The 18,665-nt window shown below is 43.6% G+C and overlaps 1 protein-coding gene across 2 annotated transcripts in view; it reads left to right on the forward strand.

The window, feature by feature from the left end:
* MAML2 (mastermind like transcriptional coactivator 2) overlaps positions 1-18,665 on the forward strand; it is a 347,482-nt gene that overhangs the window by 232,801 nt on the left and 96,016 nt on the right. For both annotated transcript variants that reach the window (XM_043579888.1, XM_043579889.1), the window contains exon 2: positions 2,242-3,762. In XM_043579888.1, the coding sequence (XP_043435823.1) occupies positions 2,242-3,762 (1,521 nt within the window). The remainder of the gene's footprint in view (positions 1-2,241; positions 3,763-18,665) is intronic.

The raw sequence follows: 18,665 nt of genomic DNA on the forward strand, positions 1-18,665 counted from the left end.
AGGGGCATTTATTCTAAAGATTCCACGGTGTACCGAGGAAAACAAGGCAGGAGACAGACAGACCTGGGATTGAAATCCAGCCCTCAAATGTTGCCAAAACTTGTGTCTCCCCTCCCTGTGTTAAGTCTTCTCTCTTTCTACAGACTCACTTCCTCTGTGGCTTTGGTTGACATGTTGCAACAACTCACAAGTTTTATAATGACCATGCAGCCATCCAAAGAAAGCCTGGTCTCACTTTCTCCAATTCCAGTATTCCCATGGAAGGAACTTACTGGCCCAGTTTAGGCCAGGTTCCTTTCTCTGATTACCAATTAGCAACGGGAAAAGGTAAAAACTGGCTATAGCAGCATGGAGCATCCACGCTAACTATATAGCACTTGTGAGTGAGCAAAACCACAGATAAGGGATTATTGAAATAGGAATTGATGAACTAAATGACGAGAAACATACTGTTCACATTTGGCCCTGTAACTGCATCCTGGCCATTCCCATATTCCTCATCATTTTACCAGAGATACAGGATGTCTCTGTGTTCACTGCCCTTGGCCTTTTCATGCTGGGCAGACCCTAGCCCCAAACAAGCTGATGGCAGCATAATATGTTGAAATGCCACAGGTTTTAGAATTACACAGACTCTGAGTTAAAAGTCTACCACTTACTAGCTGTGTGACACTGGGCAAGTTACTTAGCCTCTCTGAGCCTTGGTTTTCTTATCTATAAAATAATAGCTATAAATTAATACGGATCTAATGTTTTTTTGTAAAGACTAAGAAAAATAACCATATTTAAAGCAGTTGGCATATAACAGATGCTCAGTTAGGTTAATCTCGTTCTCTAATTAGGTTACCTAGAAATATTCAGGAGGGTGAGGGAGTGGTAGTGAGATGGAAGGGAAAGAAAAGTGATAGAATTTTGTATCCGGGAAGTATCCTGCCTCGGGTTTTTTTTATAATTATTCTGAACAAACATTAAATAATTTAAGTGGGTCCATGGCACTCGGAAAGCCACACTTGGATAGATACACTTTAGAGGCAAACCAACAAGGATCTCAAGATCCATGGTGAATGTTTCGTTTCTTATTGATTTATTGGTATGATCGTATGGTCCTTAATTCCTTTCCCTATGATATCTAAAGTCCATGTAATACAACCTAATCACTGAGTCAGTGCACGAAGTACTTCAGCATTTTGTTGTTAATGTTGCTGTTTAGAGAGGCTCTCCTCTTTGAGAACGTAGTAAGTCATTTTTTTGTAAACTGTAATTTATTGAGTTCTTACAACAACGACACTGTGCCAAACTTGTACATGCATTGTCTCATTTCTTCCTATGAATTAAGGGCTATCGTCCCCATTTTCCAGATAAAGAAATTGAGGCTCAGATAAGCAAAGTGGCAAGGTCGCTTAGTACTCAGTGATAGAATAGGAATTTGAGCTCCACTCGGCCAGCTCCAGGGCCTGAGCTCTGAACCAGTGGGTAGTACCAGTTTTCTGCACCTTGGTTTTGGCTTTAAGTTTTCGAGACTGGGAGCACAAGAAGTGAATCCCCAGGAAAATCTGTGCTTGGAGCGTCTCGTTTGATAAAGGATAATCTCATGGCTTCCTTGCACCCACACAGAGTTGCTGCATGGGCTTAAATGCAAAGCCGCAGAATTATAGGAAGAAAAATAGTAGCAGGCACGCTACCTGCTTGAATACAACAACTATGCTGATTACGTACTTGGAGGATAATAGTGATGAAGGGTTTCACCGATGAATCTGTGAAAAGAAGAACCTGGAAACTGTGTCCTAGCTTTCGACTCTTTGGTGTTTCCCATCTTGGTCAAAATTGTGCTCGTCCCAGTTCTCCGCAGCGGAGTGGGGTTGTGTGTGCATGTGCGTGGAGTATTTGGGCCTGCTCCAGAGAACTCCATTTGGTGATGGGTTGTGGGTATTATCAATAACTCCTGACAATGTGTGAAGTATTTTTCATCCACTGACCTGTGTACCAATTGCGGGAGCCGATGGGATCTCGAACCACTAACTGACCTGCTCCTCCAGAAACAGTTTAATCTGTTTGGTCTGCACCAGTGTGAGTTTCATTATATTCCAGACTGTGCTCCATTTGTATCTTTTTCTTTTTGATTTCATCCTGTGTATAAATGGGGGGGGGGGACCCACTTAAATATTATGTCTCTTTTGACTAAAAAGCATTTCTGGATTAATAGCTCACATTTTTCTTTTTTATTCCCCCTCTGTTTTTCAGCTCCAGGGTTCCTTGAAAAGAAAACAAGTAGTTAACCTGTCTCCTGCCAACAGCAAGAGGCCCAATGGCTTTGTCGACAACTCATTCCTTGATATCAAAAGAATCCGTGTCGGGGAGAACCTCTCTGCAGGACAAGGGGGCCTCCAAGTAAATAATGGACAAAATCAGATGATGTCAGGGACCTTGCCCATGAGCCAGGCACCCCTGCGGAAGACTAATACTCTGCCACCACATACACATTCTCCTGGGAACGGCATCTTCAACATGGGCTTGAAGGAAGTGAAGAAGGAACCAGGAGAGACTGTATCATGTAGTAAGCACATGGATGGCCAGATGACCCAGGAGAATATTTTTTCCAATAGGTACGGAGATGACCCTGTAGAGCAGTTGATGGATCCAGAGCTGCAGGAACTGTTCAATGAACTGACCAACATATCTGTGCCTCCCATGAGTGATCTTGAGCTGGAGAACATGATCAATGCCACCATCAAGCAGGATGACCCATTTAACATTGACTTGGGTCAGCAAAGCCAGAGGAGCACTCCCAGACCCTCCTTGCCCATGGAGAAGACAGTGATCAAAAGTGAATACTCCCCCAGCCTGACTCAGGGTCCTTCGGGCTCTCCTCAGATGAGGCCCCCATCAGCCGGCCCTGCATTCTCCATGGCCACCTCCGCCCTCTCCACTTCATCCCCAGTCCCTTCTGTCCCGCAGAGCCAGGCTCAGCCTCAGACAGCCTCAGGAGCAAGCCGGGCCCTGCCGAGCTGGCAGGAGGTGTCCCATGCCCAGCAGCTCAAACAGATTGCTGCCAACCGTCAGCAGCACGCCCGGATGCAGCAGCACCAGCCTCCCAGCTGGTCAGCCTTGCCCTCTTCCGCCGGGCCATCGCCGGGTCCATTCGGGCAGGAGAAGATCCCCAGCCCTTCTTTCGGTCAGCAGCCATTCAGCCCGCAGAGCTCCCCCATGCCTGGGGTGGCCGGCGGCAGCAGCCAGTCGAAGGTGCTGGCTAACTACATGTACAAGGCCAGCCCGTCGGCCCAGGGCGGGCACCTGGATGTGCTCATGCAGCAAAAGCCTCAGGATCTCAGTCGAAGTTTTATTAACAACCCGCACACGGCCATGGAGCCCCGTCATGGCAACACTAAGCCTTTGTTCCATTTTAACTCAGATCAAGCAAACCAGCAGATGCCTTCTGTTTTGCCTTCCCAGAGTAAGCCTTCTCTCCTACACTACACCCAGCAGCAGCCGCAGCAGCCGCCACAGCAGCAGCAGCCACAGCAGCAGCAGCCACAGCAACAGCCGCCACAGAGCTCGATTTCAGCTCAGCCGCAGCCACAGCCGCAGCCGCAGCCGCAGCCGCAGCCGCAGCCGCCGCCGCCGCCATCCCAGCCTGCCCAGCCTCTGTCAAGCCAGCCTTTGCTAAGGTCACCCTTGCCTCTTCAGCAAAAGATCCTGCTTCAGAAAATGCAGAACCAGCCCATCACAGGACTGGGGTATCAAGTCTCCCAACAGCACAGACAGGTAAGGCCGTAAGTTTGCTACTCCAAACACGGAGGACCCAGAGACCATTCAGCTGGGTCATTACGCTTTGGTTGCTGCTACATTTGTGTGGGGACAGAGTCAAGACCACAAAGACGGGAGTGGTCTTGTTGGATTCCCAGGAAGGCCTCGTGAAGCCTGGCTCGCTTGGGGCATCTGGAGACAAGAGTTAGTATTTCCTTGTAGAACAGTCACTGCCATTGCGATCTGCAGTGACCAAAGTCTCTTGCTGATTAAGAATGTTGCATTATAATTCATGCCTTTAGTGACGTGTCCAGTTGCCAGTAAGTTTCTGATACGCCCAAGTGTTTATTCATCCGGTCGGTGAATCGGTCACTAAGCGGACGTGAACATCGTCCTGAGTACCTGCCATGTGCAGGCTGTGGTTATGCGGGTATTAAAATATTGAATATTGAAATAAGCCCAGACAAGGCATTAAGAATATGTAATGGCCAGTATATACCACACCAACTGATGAAACGTATAAATGCCCAACCCATCATAATAGCTGTGACTCCATGCTGGTGCATTAAATAAGGTATGGGCCCTGTCTGCAAGCACATTCTGTGGAGGGAAACAGGCCTTAAAACTACCATTTTAATACTATGGAAAGGGTAATAACATGATAGCCCAGTGGTTGGGTGTCTTACCCTGCAAGGGGAAGTGTTTTGGAGAAAGTAATGGCTGCGTTACATGTAAAGGATGAAATCGTCATCACTACACAAATGAAAAAATATCTGTGGTTACCTTATATCCTGTGATTAACATAAAGCAGAAGTTTTATTCTGCCCCAGACATGAATAGGTGGAGGAGATAGCTCTGTGCCTCCAGAGCACATACTGGTGAGTAAGCTCAGATCCCCAGGGAACTTGAGAGAGGAAACTCTTCCTGGAAGGAAGGAAGTCTGAATGTTGCTTTGTGCGTGTAATTTGACAGATCTGCACTGGTTTCCCAGCACAAAGACAACACGCTCCATGTCAAATCAGTATGTCAGGATAGTATGACAGCACTGAGCCTAATTCCAGTCACATTCCTGGAGTAGTTTTCATGGCTACTGCCCAGAAAAGAATACCACAAGGCACCACAGACTGTAGCCAAGCTCACCTTTGCCCTAGATGTGTGCCAGGAGAACCCTGGGCTCAACTGGGATTCAAGAGCTCTGCACCAAGTAAAGCTTGGCCCTCTTAGCCACTTAAGAGGTGTATGTGAGGTGCAGCGGGCGGGGGTGGGGGGGTGGGGTGTTAATTGCAGTTGACGAGGAAGGGACCTGAGGAGACTCATGAGTATATTTTCAGAGTTTCTTCTTAACGCAGGTAATTTGGGGATCATTTATAAACAAACGGTATTGTGGAACTACTTCCTAACAGCGTGGATAGCCTTTGTAGTTTAGACGAATCTGGGTTCAGATTCTTAGTCTGACATTCCCTAACTGTGTGACCTCAAGCAAGTCACTGGACCTCACTAAGCCTGAATTGTCTCGCCTGTAAACGAGGCTGATTAACAATATATCCTGGGATTTTTTAGAATAAAATGAGATAATTTTGGCAATCGTGATAATCATGGAAAGGACCACATATGACATCAATATTTTTTAACAAGTATTACTCTTATGTAGGAGATATACTGGAGTAAGTCTCAAATTCTAACATAAACAGTTTTAGAGGAATAAAAGAAACCTTTCCTTGATTCTTCACTTGATCTTAGCCAAAAGGCCGAGAAGCGATATCCTTGATTCTTTTATTGTCCAGCAGTATGGGGAGTGGGGAGCGATTTACCCTCCCTAGGCCCAGACTTCAGATCATAAAAATGGAAATAATAAGGAAGGAGCTAAATAATAATTTATAGTTAATAAAGGTAGCATCTGTTATGTACCCTGTATGGCATGGCATGTGTCTCTCTTACTTACAGTATCTCATTTCACCTATATGAAGGAAATACCGTTATTTGCATCTTACAGGTGAGGCAATTGAGGCACAGAGGGGTTAAGTAACTTTTCCAAAGTCACACACTCTGCTACTCTAAAGTAGAAGAGCCAGGAATCCGATGATCTACTTTGAAGGCTGTACTTTCAGCCACTAGGCTCTACAGCTCACAGGTAGGATTTGTTGGGAAATGAATGACCATTTGAGGGTCACGGTGAAATTCTGAGAAATAATATTTCTTAAAATATTGAACCATTTTTACATAATCTGCAGAGTAGATTAAGTCCTTTGGGGAGAAAGAAACTCTTCATCTCCAACCTTCAAAGCTGTTAAAGAAAAAGAATAAAAAAAAAAACGTCTGCATGACTGTTGACCCTCCTGAGGGTGAACATTATGGAGCTAACCAAAAAAGGAAATTTATAAGAAGAAACATACCTCTTTGGTGCCCCATCAGCCCTTCTTTGGGAGCCTTCCTGCTACCTCCAATATCCTTGGTCCTGCTTCTGGCCCCATTGCTCATATCAACTGCCTACCACATTCATGACCTCTTGGTCCTCACCCAAGCTTCCAGGACCCAAGCACACCAGTGGGTTCTAATGGCCAAATCAGCAAACATCTTTCAATGCCTTAGATAATAATTAACTTTTTCCAGTGAATGTGCCACATATGATGCCACATATAGTAAAAATGGAAGCACCATTTCAAGCTAAAGACCCTTCTATACAGGCTGGCCATGGCTACCTGTTTACAGCTTTATCCTAACTTTGTAGATTGAATCAAATTGTCTCTTCCTGGTCAACAGTTCTAAGAGGGAGGATTCAGAAATCCTGTGCCTGAGTTGTAAGCAAGTGTACCAGAGCTCCATAGTCAAATACGTGTTGCCCTTTTAAAAGCATTCACCTTTGGGAGGCTGGACTTATGCTAATAAGGGTGCTATTGTTTAATACAGTTACGGGTTTTTTTTCCCTCTGGTGATTGTCTTCAGAGCTTTTAGCACATTGAGTGGGGTATTACCAGTGCAATAATATTCATCCTTGCCAGGGTGATCTTTGAAAACAGTCGAGATGGGTAAAGCTGCTTTGGGTCAAAACCAAGAAATAACTAATAGGATAGAACTGGATTTAAAGTTTGGTTTGCGAACTTTTTCTGAAGACAAAAATGAAAAATGAGTTCTTCCCAAGATGATAATTTTGAGAAGCAACTTTCATTTGGATGAGCATATTTTGAAGGTTTTTCTAATTCTTATTGTCTCATCTAGTAGATTGCCAATTATTCTCAGCTCAGGCAGCATAGTTTTAACCCCACCATTTATAGCAGACAGTACAAATATGTGTTCTCATTTCAGATTAGCAAACTCTCTGTTACTCAGGACCTAAATTATAGGAGGGGAGAGATTGGGAATTAAGCAATTCTCAAGTTTATCAACTAGAGCATCTTAAATGAAAGCACTGGTCATGAATTTTTTCTGCTTGTCATACTCACTTTATGTCAAACATAGGAAGATTTACTATGGGATTTGCTAATTGGAGCCCTTTAGCCTTGGAAATGGTGGAAATCTGGGCTTTCTGCTGCAGGATGGTGGATTGAATTTGTCGAACAGTTGCTTGTAATTTACCCAGTGGAGTGTGCAAAGATGGCCTTCTCTTCACACTTTGGAGCTCTGCACCCAGACAGATCTACACGTTCGGGCAAGGAACAAATTGGGGGCAGGCTGTGCCCCTCTCTCTTTACTGGATACCCACCTCTGTTCTCCTAGATGTGAATGGTGTCTAGGACATGGATATGACATAATTGAATTGTTGGAGACCTTTTTATTGTGCCATGCCTGGGGTGGTTTCAAGTAATCCCTTCTCTGGAGCCTGAGAGAACAAATGGTATTTGGTATTTCACAAAATGTCTTCAGTGACTCTGTCCTGCTGATGTTTGGGGCTTGGCAAATGGAAACACCCCCTGGCTATTATTTCCTTCCCTTTCTGATTTGAAGGTTATGGGAGAGGGCAGGAGAAGGATATAATGCATGCAGTTCTGATTTATCTTCAAGTCACTGAATACTTGTTTAAGGTGTGAAAGAGTTATTGGTTCACTAGGGCTCATGAGAGTTTAATCCAAAAGCTCTAACCTTTTGAACCAAAAAGTGATCTTTTTCAGAGCTGTATAATCAGACACTTAAAAGTGTAATTTTTTTCTAACATTAGATCCATGAAACTCAAGTGAGTTCTATATTTGGTCTAGAATTATCCCATCTCTAAAAATTCTGAGAGGGAATGCAGCCAGTGAATGGATGGTTTGTTATGACCGAAACATAAATTTGTACATTTCCTCCTTAGTTTAATGCCAAGCTCCTCAATCATATATTAAGAATGTCACCCCACTCTCTCTACCTAGCCAAGTTTATCCTTCACTACTCTACATGTCAACCCTTGGCATAAATCAGACAAGTCTAATGTTCTCTCTTCTTCTTCAGGTAATTTTGTATATATCTGATCTTAAAGATGAGCACCCAGTTGAAGGTGAAGGGATCACTGTACCTCTCGTCTACTGACAAATCCTTGTAATTGCCCAGTGAGAGTGCCAGAGAAGAGACAGAACCTTGAATCAGCTGGGAATGCCTTTTCTAATGGGAAAATAATTATGAATTCGATGTCCTGCAACAATATAACTTCCAAACCACCTCTTTGCTGGGGGCTACAGGTTGGGGAAAGGATCAGCTAGGCAGGCTAGTGCCAGGGTTTGGGTTTAGGGGCTAGAACCAGGTTAAAAGAAGTCAGGAGTGTGAAGGGTTAAATATAAGCCTACCCCAATGTCCTAAACAAGCTGGGACACAAAATCAGTCCATATACTCAGAATCCAGGAGTGAGGCCACAAGGTGGAATCAAATCTGTGGTCATGGGTCAAGTACAAACGACATGAAATCTAGAGTGAAGTTGGGATCGAGCCCCAAGAGATGCGATGTGATCGTTGCAAATGACCCTTGACAATTTGGTGATTTGCATCGTGACACTTTGGCTGGGCTGTGCTGGCAAGAGGGACGAGGGCTGGCACAGGCGTTCCGAGGATCGTCCATGGCAGACCAAACATTATGTTTGCATTTTCATCTTGTCTTTGATAGTTTATCATCGAATCTTGCAAGTTGAAAAGAAAAATAAAACTTTGTTTTTAATATTCCTCAAAACTAGCACAAAGGCTAGGATGCCGAGTGAATTCCCAGACACGTGTGCTCCTGTGATTTGTACGGAAGAATCCTGATTGGCAAGATTCGCAGGAGAGATTTTGCATGTGTTTCGTTAGTTTCTGTTAGCTGGTTTGTTGTCTCCGACATTAGTACCAATTCTGTGCCGCATACAAATAACCCAAGTGGTAGATGTTCTCAGCCTCTTTTTTTTACAGGCGAGAGCATGGAGGCTCAATGAGGTTTAAATAACTTAGGACTACAGTTTGTAACTGGTCTGATTCTAAGCCCAGCATTAATAACTGCTGTGCTGCGTACGTTAAGGAACTAGGTAGGCTCACAGGGCCTTTTTCTCATGATGTCTGTTTGAAATTTCATGACTGTCTACATACCCCATTCATTTCCACCTCAGGGAAAATGTAAGGCAATTCTGATGCAGGGAAGGATCTCCAAACAAATTCACTTATCTGAATCCGCAGCTCTCTATGTTTCCTGGTCTGCCCTACCAAGAGCCATAAACTAAAGATCTCCAGCTAAATTGAGTACTGTCCCATTCTGAACTCAACCAATAGTTTTTCTTCATTCATTCAAAAAATATGTGTTGAGTGCTTGCTCTAGGCCAGGCGCAGTTCTGGACACTGATGCCACTACTCAGAGCAAAGAAGAAGGCATGATATGGTAAGGGGAAAAAAATAAAATTAAAAAGAAAAGTTTTTAAAAAATTGAATGATCAGAGAGTGTTTTCAAACTGAGCTGTTTTCATCATATTCTTGCATCTGGGCTAGGTTGATTTGCTGCCGGGCTTCGTGGTATCTCTGATCCCAGATAAAAATGGAAAATACCCAGGGGAGTGGTATGTGACTCAGTTTTTAAAGGAAAAAGTTGAAGAGTTTGGGTAGCTTTTTTCAATGATAAAGAAAATTCACTCACTTTCTCGTTCTTTAACACGATCCAGCAAGATTTAGGAACTGTCCGGGGTCACCGTTAGAGTTTAACAATAGGGTAAAACCATAACTCGTGTATGCATTCATATGATTACAGTTTATTAAGCACCTACAATGTGCCAGGAATTGGAGATTAAAAGATTAAGTGATGCAAAGAGCCCTCTTTGCAAGATCAGAAAGGCGTGGTCCCTCCCCTCAATGGGCTTATGATTTGAAAGAGACACCTGCCGCTAATACTTACTGGATTCTTATTGGGTGCATATACTATAATCCTCTCTTGTGTGTTAATAACTAAGCCCAAATCACATGAGCCTTTCCCCTGAGTCTACATGTTCAACTCTGAATGTGTTGTTTTAACCTTTTACAGAGTAGAGCTCTATTTGCTGGATATTCCACTTTCATTTCTATTTTATTTTGTCATCCTAGTATGTAATAGCTCAGAGCACAATAGAGTGAATTGGTGTAAAGCAACAATTAATTCCTGTATCCCTCAATAAGGAAATAAACACAATAACAAGAAGAGCATGTTAGCCTTGGAATCATAATGCATAGGGTTTAAATCCACACTTAGGGGAATGACTTCTATTATTCTCACTCCAAGGTCTTTGTCAGCGTGTTGCATCCATCAATAAGAGATGTGCATTTAAAGCATTAGTGTGTAATTCAGCCTGTTGAATACCAACTTTCCAACTAGGGGAAAAGGGGGTATGAGGTTAAGAAATAGATTTGATCCTAGAAATGGAAATGCAAGAGGGTTAATGGAAAATCTGACAGATATTTAACTATAATGTGCATTAACGTAGGTGACTCAAACAATCCCCTTTGCACCCATTCTAATTAGTTTTGCCTTTTCTAATCAGATGTCAGTTGTTATCAGTTTGGTGTGTGTGTGTGATTGGGGGGCGGGGGATGATTTCTTTTTGTGAAATTGAAAAGAAGCAACAACCCATTTAGCCAGTGCACTAATCAGTAAATTTTCACATCAATGATTAATTAAAGTCACGCACAGAACTTGATATTCAGGAGGTGTTTTTTATAAAGAGTTCTCGGTTTGAAACAAAAGACTGCACAAATGTTTAGACTACTAGGATCAGAGAGATGTAATGTGAGTGAATCATCTTACCCTTTCACATTGTGTTTTAAGCGGGGAAGACCAAACGTACACACACAGAGCCCAGGCAGCGCTCTGGATACTAATTAGAGAACTCTGGCTGCATATTTGCATTTCATGCAATGAATCTGAACAATAAAATGGCACTTTATTCTCCAAGCAATAAATTGAGTAGAGCATAATAGAGGGAAGCCAATGACTACTTTCCTATGCATCCTGCAAAATCAAGTTCAAGTTCCCTGAGGATGAAAGCATGGGGGTGGTTGACCTGTTTCCCTTTTTTTCTACTGCTAATTCCCTCCACCCTGAATCACTGGCATTTTCCACAGTTTGCTTTTCACAGGAGCTTAAGTTCAGCTCCACCTTTAGGAAACATGAACTTCATAAACAGGGAGCTTTTTTGGCCCTTCTCCTTGGTGCTCCACAGGTCTGTGTGGGTGCACGCGTGAGTGTGTGGGCCTCACGCTCTGGTCTTGGGCTCACATCTCTGCTCTGTGTCTAGGGGTCTTTGTCCCATTCCCATCCCTTGGCTGTATCCTCTCCTCTCTTGCCCTTTCCCTACAGATTGGTTTGGAACTCGTCTCTTTCCTCTGATCTCCTTGAGACCTGTTCTATGGCAAGCGTAAGTGGGAATTGGGGGGAGGAGAGGGCATTTAGCCACTGGAGCCAGTACTGGCCACAAGGATGAAGAGACTTTTCCTGGAAAAGGATCTGTGTTGGGGAGGGCCATGAGGCTAATGATCTGGCAGACCCATCTCTGTGTCCCACAGGCCTCTGGCACAAAGGAATGAATTACCCATGAGCAAAACATATCCTGAACAACCTCTAACCATTGTCCCTTCTCACTTCAAGTGCCGAAAAAACTGGCCTCTGCCACCTTCCTGTCTTGCCAACTTGCAAGTGGAGTGAGCATTCTACAACAGGAATGTGATCAGGTGCCCAGGGGGCTCAGTCAGTTAAGCGTCTGACTCTTGATTTCGGCTCAGGTCATGATCTTGAGGTTTGTGAGATCAGGCCCCGCCTGGGGCTCTGCACTGACGGTGCAGAGCCTGCTTGGGATTCTCTCTCACGTGCTGCCCCTCCCCACCCCCAAACAAATAAACATTTAAACAAAGAATAAAAATAAAATAGGAATGTGATCATGTTTGTCACCTGCCTGAGCCCTGTAAATGATCTTCATTTTCTCAGAATAAAATCCAAATCCTCATGTAGCTTATAAAGCCCTACATGACCCAGATCCTGCCAAGATTTACTGGTTTCCTTTTCCAGCTGTTTTATTCCTTGACTCCCACCTACCCATTCACTTGTATTTACCTGCCACACTCATACACACTCTGCACTCTGGCTCCCACCATAAAATATGTCCTCCAGTTCCTGAAAAGTACTATGCTTTCCCTCACCCTCAGGTCTCCAGATATGTTGTGGAACTGGAGAAGAATGTTTGGAACATTCTTCTGCTCTACTCGGCCCGGCTAACCTAACCCTACACTTTCTCAGACTCAGCTAAGACATCTCCTCCAAAAGGTTTCCCTGGTCTCCCAATCTGGGTTAGCTCCCATCCTGTACTCTCTGGTAGCCGCTCTCTGGTACTTTCTCTCTTTTAGCAGGTATCAGCCCTCCTATACTTTTGTTCTTGTGTGTATTCCTCAACTAGACTGCAAGCTACTTGAGGGCAGTGATTGTGTCCATCTTGTTCACCATTTTACTCCAACCCCTATCATGGCTACTTTGTGGGAGACACCCAAAACATATTTGTTGAGCAATGAACAGATGAACTTCACCATTGACCTTCCTCGCCATCCCTTCTTCTGTTCTGGGGATTTAAGGATGCCAACACATCACCCTCTCCTCCTGAGGAGGAAGGAATGGGAGCTGCCACTTCCACCTTCCTCCATGACAAGTCTGCCCTTAAAACACCATTTGCCCATAGACCTGCACCGACAGCACTAGTTTTCAGTAATGCAAGCCAGAGAAGGCACTCTCCCGGCTCCCCATGGGTTAGACCTCTGGAAGGGGATTCTGCAGAGGCTCTCTTCTTGGAGCCTGGAATCACAGGGGTAAGAGTCAACTAAGAGAATTTTATCCACGATATTCCAAATGATTCTTTTCTGTTACAAAACATGTGTGGGACATTAACAGTTTACCAGCAGTGACCAAAACCCAATCCCTACCCATAGGTAATGGACAGAAATGAGGTTCTGTAGTGTTATAAGATTTGTGACAGAAGTTACCATGTGATATTCAGAGACAGAGGCCAAGCTCTTTTGGAAGAGGTCAGGCGGCTCAGCAGGGCTGGACTGTAGGGTATACAGTCAGGAGAGGAGAGAGATGAGACTGGTAAACAGGGGCCAGATCATCAGAAGACATACAAACCATGGTAAAGAGTTTAGAAATTCCTCTTGTATGTGTCATCTTTAAACAGAGGCATAACTTGCACCTACGGGAGGTAGTTGCGTAATTCAAACATGTTGAATGCTAAAGAATCACATTTGGAAAACTCAGTGTAGTTACAGTACAGAGGACACACTGTGGGGCCAAGGGCAAGGAGATCTTCACAATATCTATATGCCAGGGACGTTTTGGATCTGGATGTGCACGCAGTGTGGGCCCCAGCAGATTCACCCTTTGCCAACCTCAGAATGTCTCTGCACGTTCAGCTGTCCTCTCCCATTCTCTCCGTCACCCCTATATCCCTAGTATCCTTCAAAAATAACCTTCTGGGGCACCCGGGCGGCTCAGTCAGCTAAGTGTCCAACTTCAGCTCAGGTCATGATCTCATGGTTTATGAGTTCGAGCCCTACATTGTTTTTTTTTTAAAAAGTTAAAAAAGGAAATAACTTTCCATCAGTGCTCCTACCCCTCTGAATCTCATTTGCTCAATAACCAGGCTCCGATCCTCTGCAGTCAGTAGAATTCCTCTCTCTCCCTTGGGCCCACCCTCCAAGGTACCTCTACAGATGACACTGGTGACAGTCCTCGCCTCTTCCTCAACACCACCTCTGCTGCTGCCTCTGTGCTTGAGTATTGCAAAACTCCTTCAATCTCCTTCTTTCCAATTCCCTTGTCCCTCCTAGTAACAGGCTGGACAGTGTGTCTAAGAAATTCTGCCTTGTTCCATGCTCCTCAGGATCAAGGCGAGTGGTTCCAGCCACTTCCAGCCTTCTCCCTGGAATGTGCCCTCACTCCAGATCTAGTCACTCCCCAGGCCTCTACTTCACAGGACCAGCTCTCCTTTCTGTGAATGTCTTTTGCCCAACGATGACCTTTCCCCCTTGGCTGTGGCATCCTGCCCACCTGCTTTGACAGTTCCAAGGTATCTCAGAATCCCAGCCTGTGCCCTCACTGCCTATGTTGCTGTAATCGTCCCTCCTCAAGCTGTGAAACAAGCAAAGTTTGTTTCTTCCTCCTCTCGTGTGCACAACATAGTGCCAACACTTTCAGTACCATTCTTATATTGTATTAGCATTTTGTTTTGGTATCTGTTTGGTCCGGTGAAATGAGAATTCCTAGAGGGTTTGGACCGTGGAATTTCTTTTTTCCTCCCTTGAAGTCACAGAGTATTTTGTATCTCTTATTACATTCACTGCTTTCTACCTTGAATCGTAATTAAATTTATAAGTCAACCACGACACTAAACTGCAAGCTCCTTGAGGCCAGAGTCTGTATACAATTTATCTTTGTACTTCCAAGGGCTAACAGAGCACCTGAGAGAAAGTTCCAACATAAGGACACAGAAACAGGAAGAGAGGAGGGGAGAGCAAAGGAAGGTAGGGAAAGAAGCTATGATGTGTGTGTGTGTGTGTGTGTGTTACAGGTTGTATGGGTTTGAAATCAAAGGAAAAGAAATAGGGTCAAATAATTTCTGACATCAATCTGAATACAAAATGTACATTATTGAGAATTTATGCATTGCTTACTTCCAAAAATGTAAGCACCTTAATGATCGTATAGCCTTGGTCAAATGGCTTGAATTCCCTGAACTGAGCTGCTTTATCTGTACAATAATTATGACGACGCCTATTTTGCAGGATTGTTGAAAAAATTCCATGAAATAACCCATGAGACTTACAACAGATACAGGGCCTGTACCTTGTACACAATTCACAAATGTCAGCTTGCTTTCCTTTTCAAACTAAGGACCATCAGAAATGAATCCACTAAAACAGTCCAAACTAAATGTTAGTAGACACTCGGAATGGTTGAATTCCAAAACTGAGCTTTCATTTAACTTTAAGTTTCCAGGCAACTAAGGCAAAGAGAAATTATGTGGGGGATTTAGGGGTCCTTTTTCTTTAGTATGAAAGAAAGCATGCCAGCTCATCAGTGGAGGCGAACTATTTCCTGGAAACAAATTCAAAGGTACATTTATCACTGGGGGAATTAGGTCACATGATGGACATCTTCCACTGAAAATTTTGCAAAGACACCGTGACACTGTTTACTTTGAAGTTTCTGTTATTAAGCTGCATTATAAAACTTGAGTCCAAAATACTGGATTTTAATTCAGTGAATACTTTTCCCTGGGAAGCTGAGATAATGGGGTACAGATGTAATGTTTTCTGAAGCTCTGTATCAATGGTTTTTGCACTTTGTTTTAGCAAGAATAGTTCTCTCTTCCCCTCCCCCTTTCAAGGTTTCCCAGAGACCTCCCTAAAACTTAGGGCCCTTCAGGACAGTCTTCAAACCAGGGTTCTGGCTTATCCCAAGATAGAGTTTAGAGACTGTATAGGAATGCATAATTAAAATTCCCATTAGACTGCCTCACTCAAATCTCAATGTCTCGAATGAGGCTCTGGCAAACCTATGCATTGTGTAGAGTAGATGAGACCCATGGAATGTCTACCTCAGAATCAGATTTCAAGGAGAGCTTTTCAAAAATCCTTTTAAGCCATGATCTTATCCCTGCATATAGAACAAAATTACAGACTGCAGATGGGCCCCCCCCACCCCTGTTCACCAAACCAAGCTTATTAAAAATCACCGTGAAAACATTCAGCAATTGGCATAGTTATTTATCAATCAACCAATATTTGAGCACTTCCCATACAGAGAAAACCACGACAGTCGCTATAAGAAATGTAATGGGGGCACCTGGGTGGCTCAGTCAGTTAAGCATCTGACTCTTGATTTCAGCTCAGTTCATGATCTCATGGGTCTCAGGGGTTTGAGCCCCACATCAGGCTCTACGCTGACAGCATGGAGCCTGCTTGGAATTCTCTCTCTCTCTCTCTCTCTCTCTCTCTCTCTCTCTGCCCCTCCCCCACTCATGCTATGTTTCTCTCAAAATAAACAAAGGAACTTAAAAGAAGTGTAATGGATGGGGTACACTGTGTGGTGGGCGCAGCATGGGCATGGGAAATAGGAGGCAAGAATTCTGGACCTAGACTTAGCAATTAGCAATTAGTCCCCGTTTACTTCCTTTGTTACAATTTTATACTATAATCCTGAATTTCTTGATTCTGAAATGCAATTACTCTCCTCATCTTTAAATTGGTTATTTTTATCAAAGTAACATAGGCAATAATTTAAAAAGACACGTAGTACTAAAACACAAAAGCTATTCCTTGGCACCCCCTTCCCCTCACCCCTCACCCTTCATGGTGTTTAGAGGAAACCACTTACATCATTTTTTCCTTCTGGTATGTACCATCAGATCGCTAAATGTATGCATGCCTAATACCTCTTGGTTTGTTAATTTTAAGCAGTATCTATTACATCAGGGTTTGTAAAACTATGAAGGTATAAATAATGTTTACAGCTAAGACAAGCCAGCGTGTTGTAACCATAATTCCTCTGAAGGAGCTCAGTGTCTACCTTTTTCATTCGTGAAGTTTCTTTGACTCTCTGGCCATGTCTTTTCATACCATCCAACGGCTCTGTAAAACATCTCTCAATTTTCCACCTGTAGTTCCTGTCAGTTAATCTGTTTGCTGTTTCTTTTCGTGGATACATCTCCCCAGTAGCCCTCTAACCCCGGCAGCCATCTTGACAGATTTCTCTAGGCCTACAGATACAGCAGTCACCATAGGGCTTCCTGCCTCCATGCTGGAAATGCCTTCATTTCTGTCCTTTACCGGATTCCCGGTTTCTGGATCCCTTGTGTTGTTTATTTAAGCTCTCATTTTGGTGGACTATGTCTGATAATAGCTTCCTGACAAAGGATATATGAAAGGTAAGATGTTGAAACCTTCCAGGAAATCATAACTCATTTGAGATGATAAGAAAAAAAACTAAAAACATCAAGAAAGAACATTGTTGAACATAGATAATGTCCTCCTAAGTACATTCAGAGCTACGAGTGTCCAAAGAAGGAATGAAAAAGGAAGCTTCGTTTACGAAGCACTTATTATGAGCTAATTGGTTTCTCCATGACATTCCTAAGAAATAGGAATAATTTTCTCCTCTTTATCTATGAAGAACTCAGGAGCAGAATGCAGTCGCACAGCTTATCAGTGGCGGAATTGGAATTCAGACCATGTTTGTCTGCTTTTAGCTATACTCCATACACTGCATCTCTCAGCCAGAAAGCATAAATGCGCAACTCTTGCCCTTAAGGAATTTGTTCAACCACGTCTTTAATCCAGTGTCAGACATTTGCTATTTTCTAGCCCAATATGCTACCCCCTTACTGTGTGTGTGTAATTTAATTCTGATTAATGCAACATCTATTTTCATAGTTCCGTGTACATCAAGTTTTATTTTAATATTTTTCTGTGAAATGCTGGAACAGAGCTATTTCCAAAGAATATTTCGATTCTTTATCCCACTCTATTTATTAGGGATTAGGCAGTTACAGTCTGATCTGGTTACAACTGAAAATATGTTCGTGGTTTTTGCCCTTCTCCCTGGTGGATTTTGGTTTCTATGCCAGTCAGTTCATTTGCTGACATTTATCACATTTAGCTCCTGCCTAAGGGACATCCAGGATTATTGGTGGGGAATTGCTTCTGGCTGTGTCCTGTACCAGCAGGTTACTCCAAGCTCTCATCCTCTGAAACAAAACAGAATAGTAAATACAAGGGGTAAAAACATAGGAAAGAATTTCAAAATGAATGAAAGAAGATAAAAATCGTTGTTGTTTTTTTTATTTTAATAGATGAGTTACTGACTGATGTGCAAGCAGACAAATACCATCGATGCATTTCATTCGTGTTGGCACAGTTGAAGCTCTCTGACAGCTTTGCTCACCCAGGGGCCCTGACACTTCAGACACAGCTCTCAGTAGGTGAGGGCGACTAAGTGCATGGTCAGCTGCCAGACCGCAGCACGAGGACTGTCCTCCCTGTCTTCTGGGACGGTGTCTTGGCCATGGTACCAGTATCGCCACTCGCAGAAGCAGAAACACGAGCCCTTTCATACGGTTAGCGATCAGAAGCAGGTAACCGTCCTCTGAATAGTCTTTTTTTTTTTTTTTGCAAGAGACAGAAAGCATGTGTGGGGCAGAGGACAGAGGGAGAGAGAGAGAGAGAGAGAGAGAGAGAGAGAGATTATTCTTAAGCAGGCTCCACGCTAAGTACAGAGCCCGACATGATCCATGACCCTGGGATCATGACCTGAGCCTGTATCAAGAGTCAGTCACTCAACCAGCGGAGCCACCCAGGCACCCCTGAACAGTCTCTACTTTTGAGTATTGGGTTCTAAAAGTTGATTTTTAATTTGGGGGGGGGGGGCTACCCCTGGTGCATTTTTTCCATAGAAACAATTTAAAGAAAGTGTATTATATCCTCAGGCTAGCCTAT

The sequence above is a fragment of the Prionailurus bengalensis genome, chromosome D1 (assembly GCF_016509475.1).
Source record: "Prionailurus bengalensis isolate Pbe53 chromosome D1, Fcat_Pben_1.1_paternal_pri, whole genome shotgun sequence".
Taxonomy (NCBI): Eukaryota; Metazoa; Chordata; class Mammalia; order Carnivora; family Felidae; genus Prionailurus; species Prionailurus bengalensis.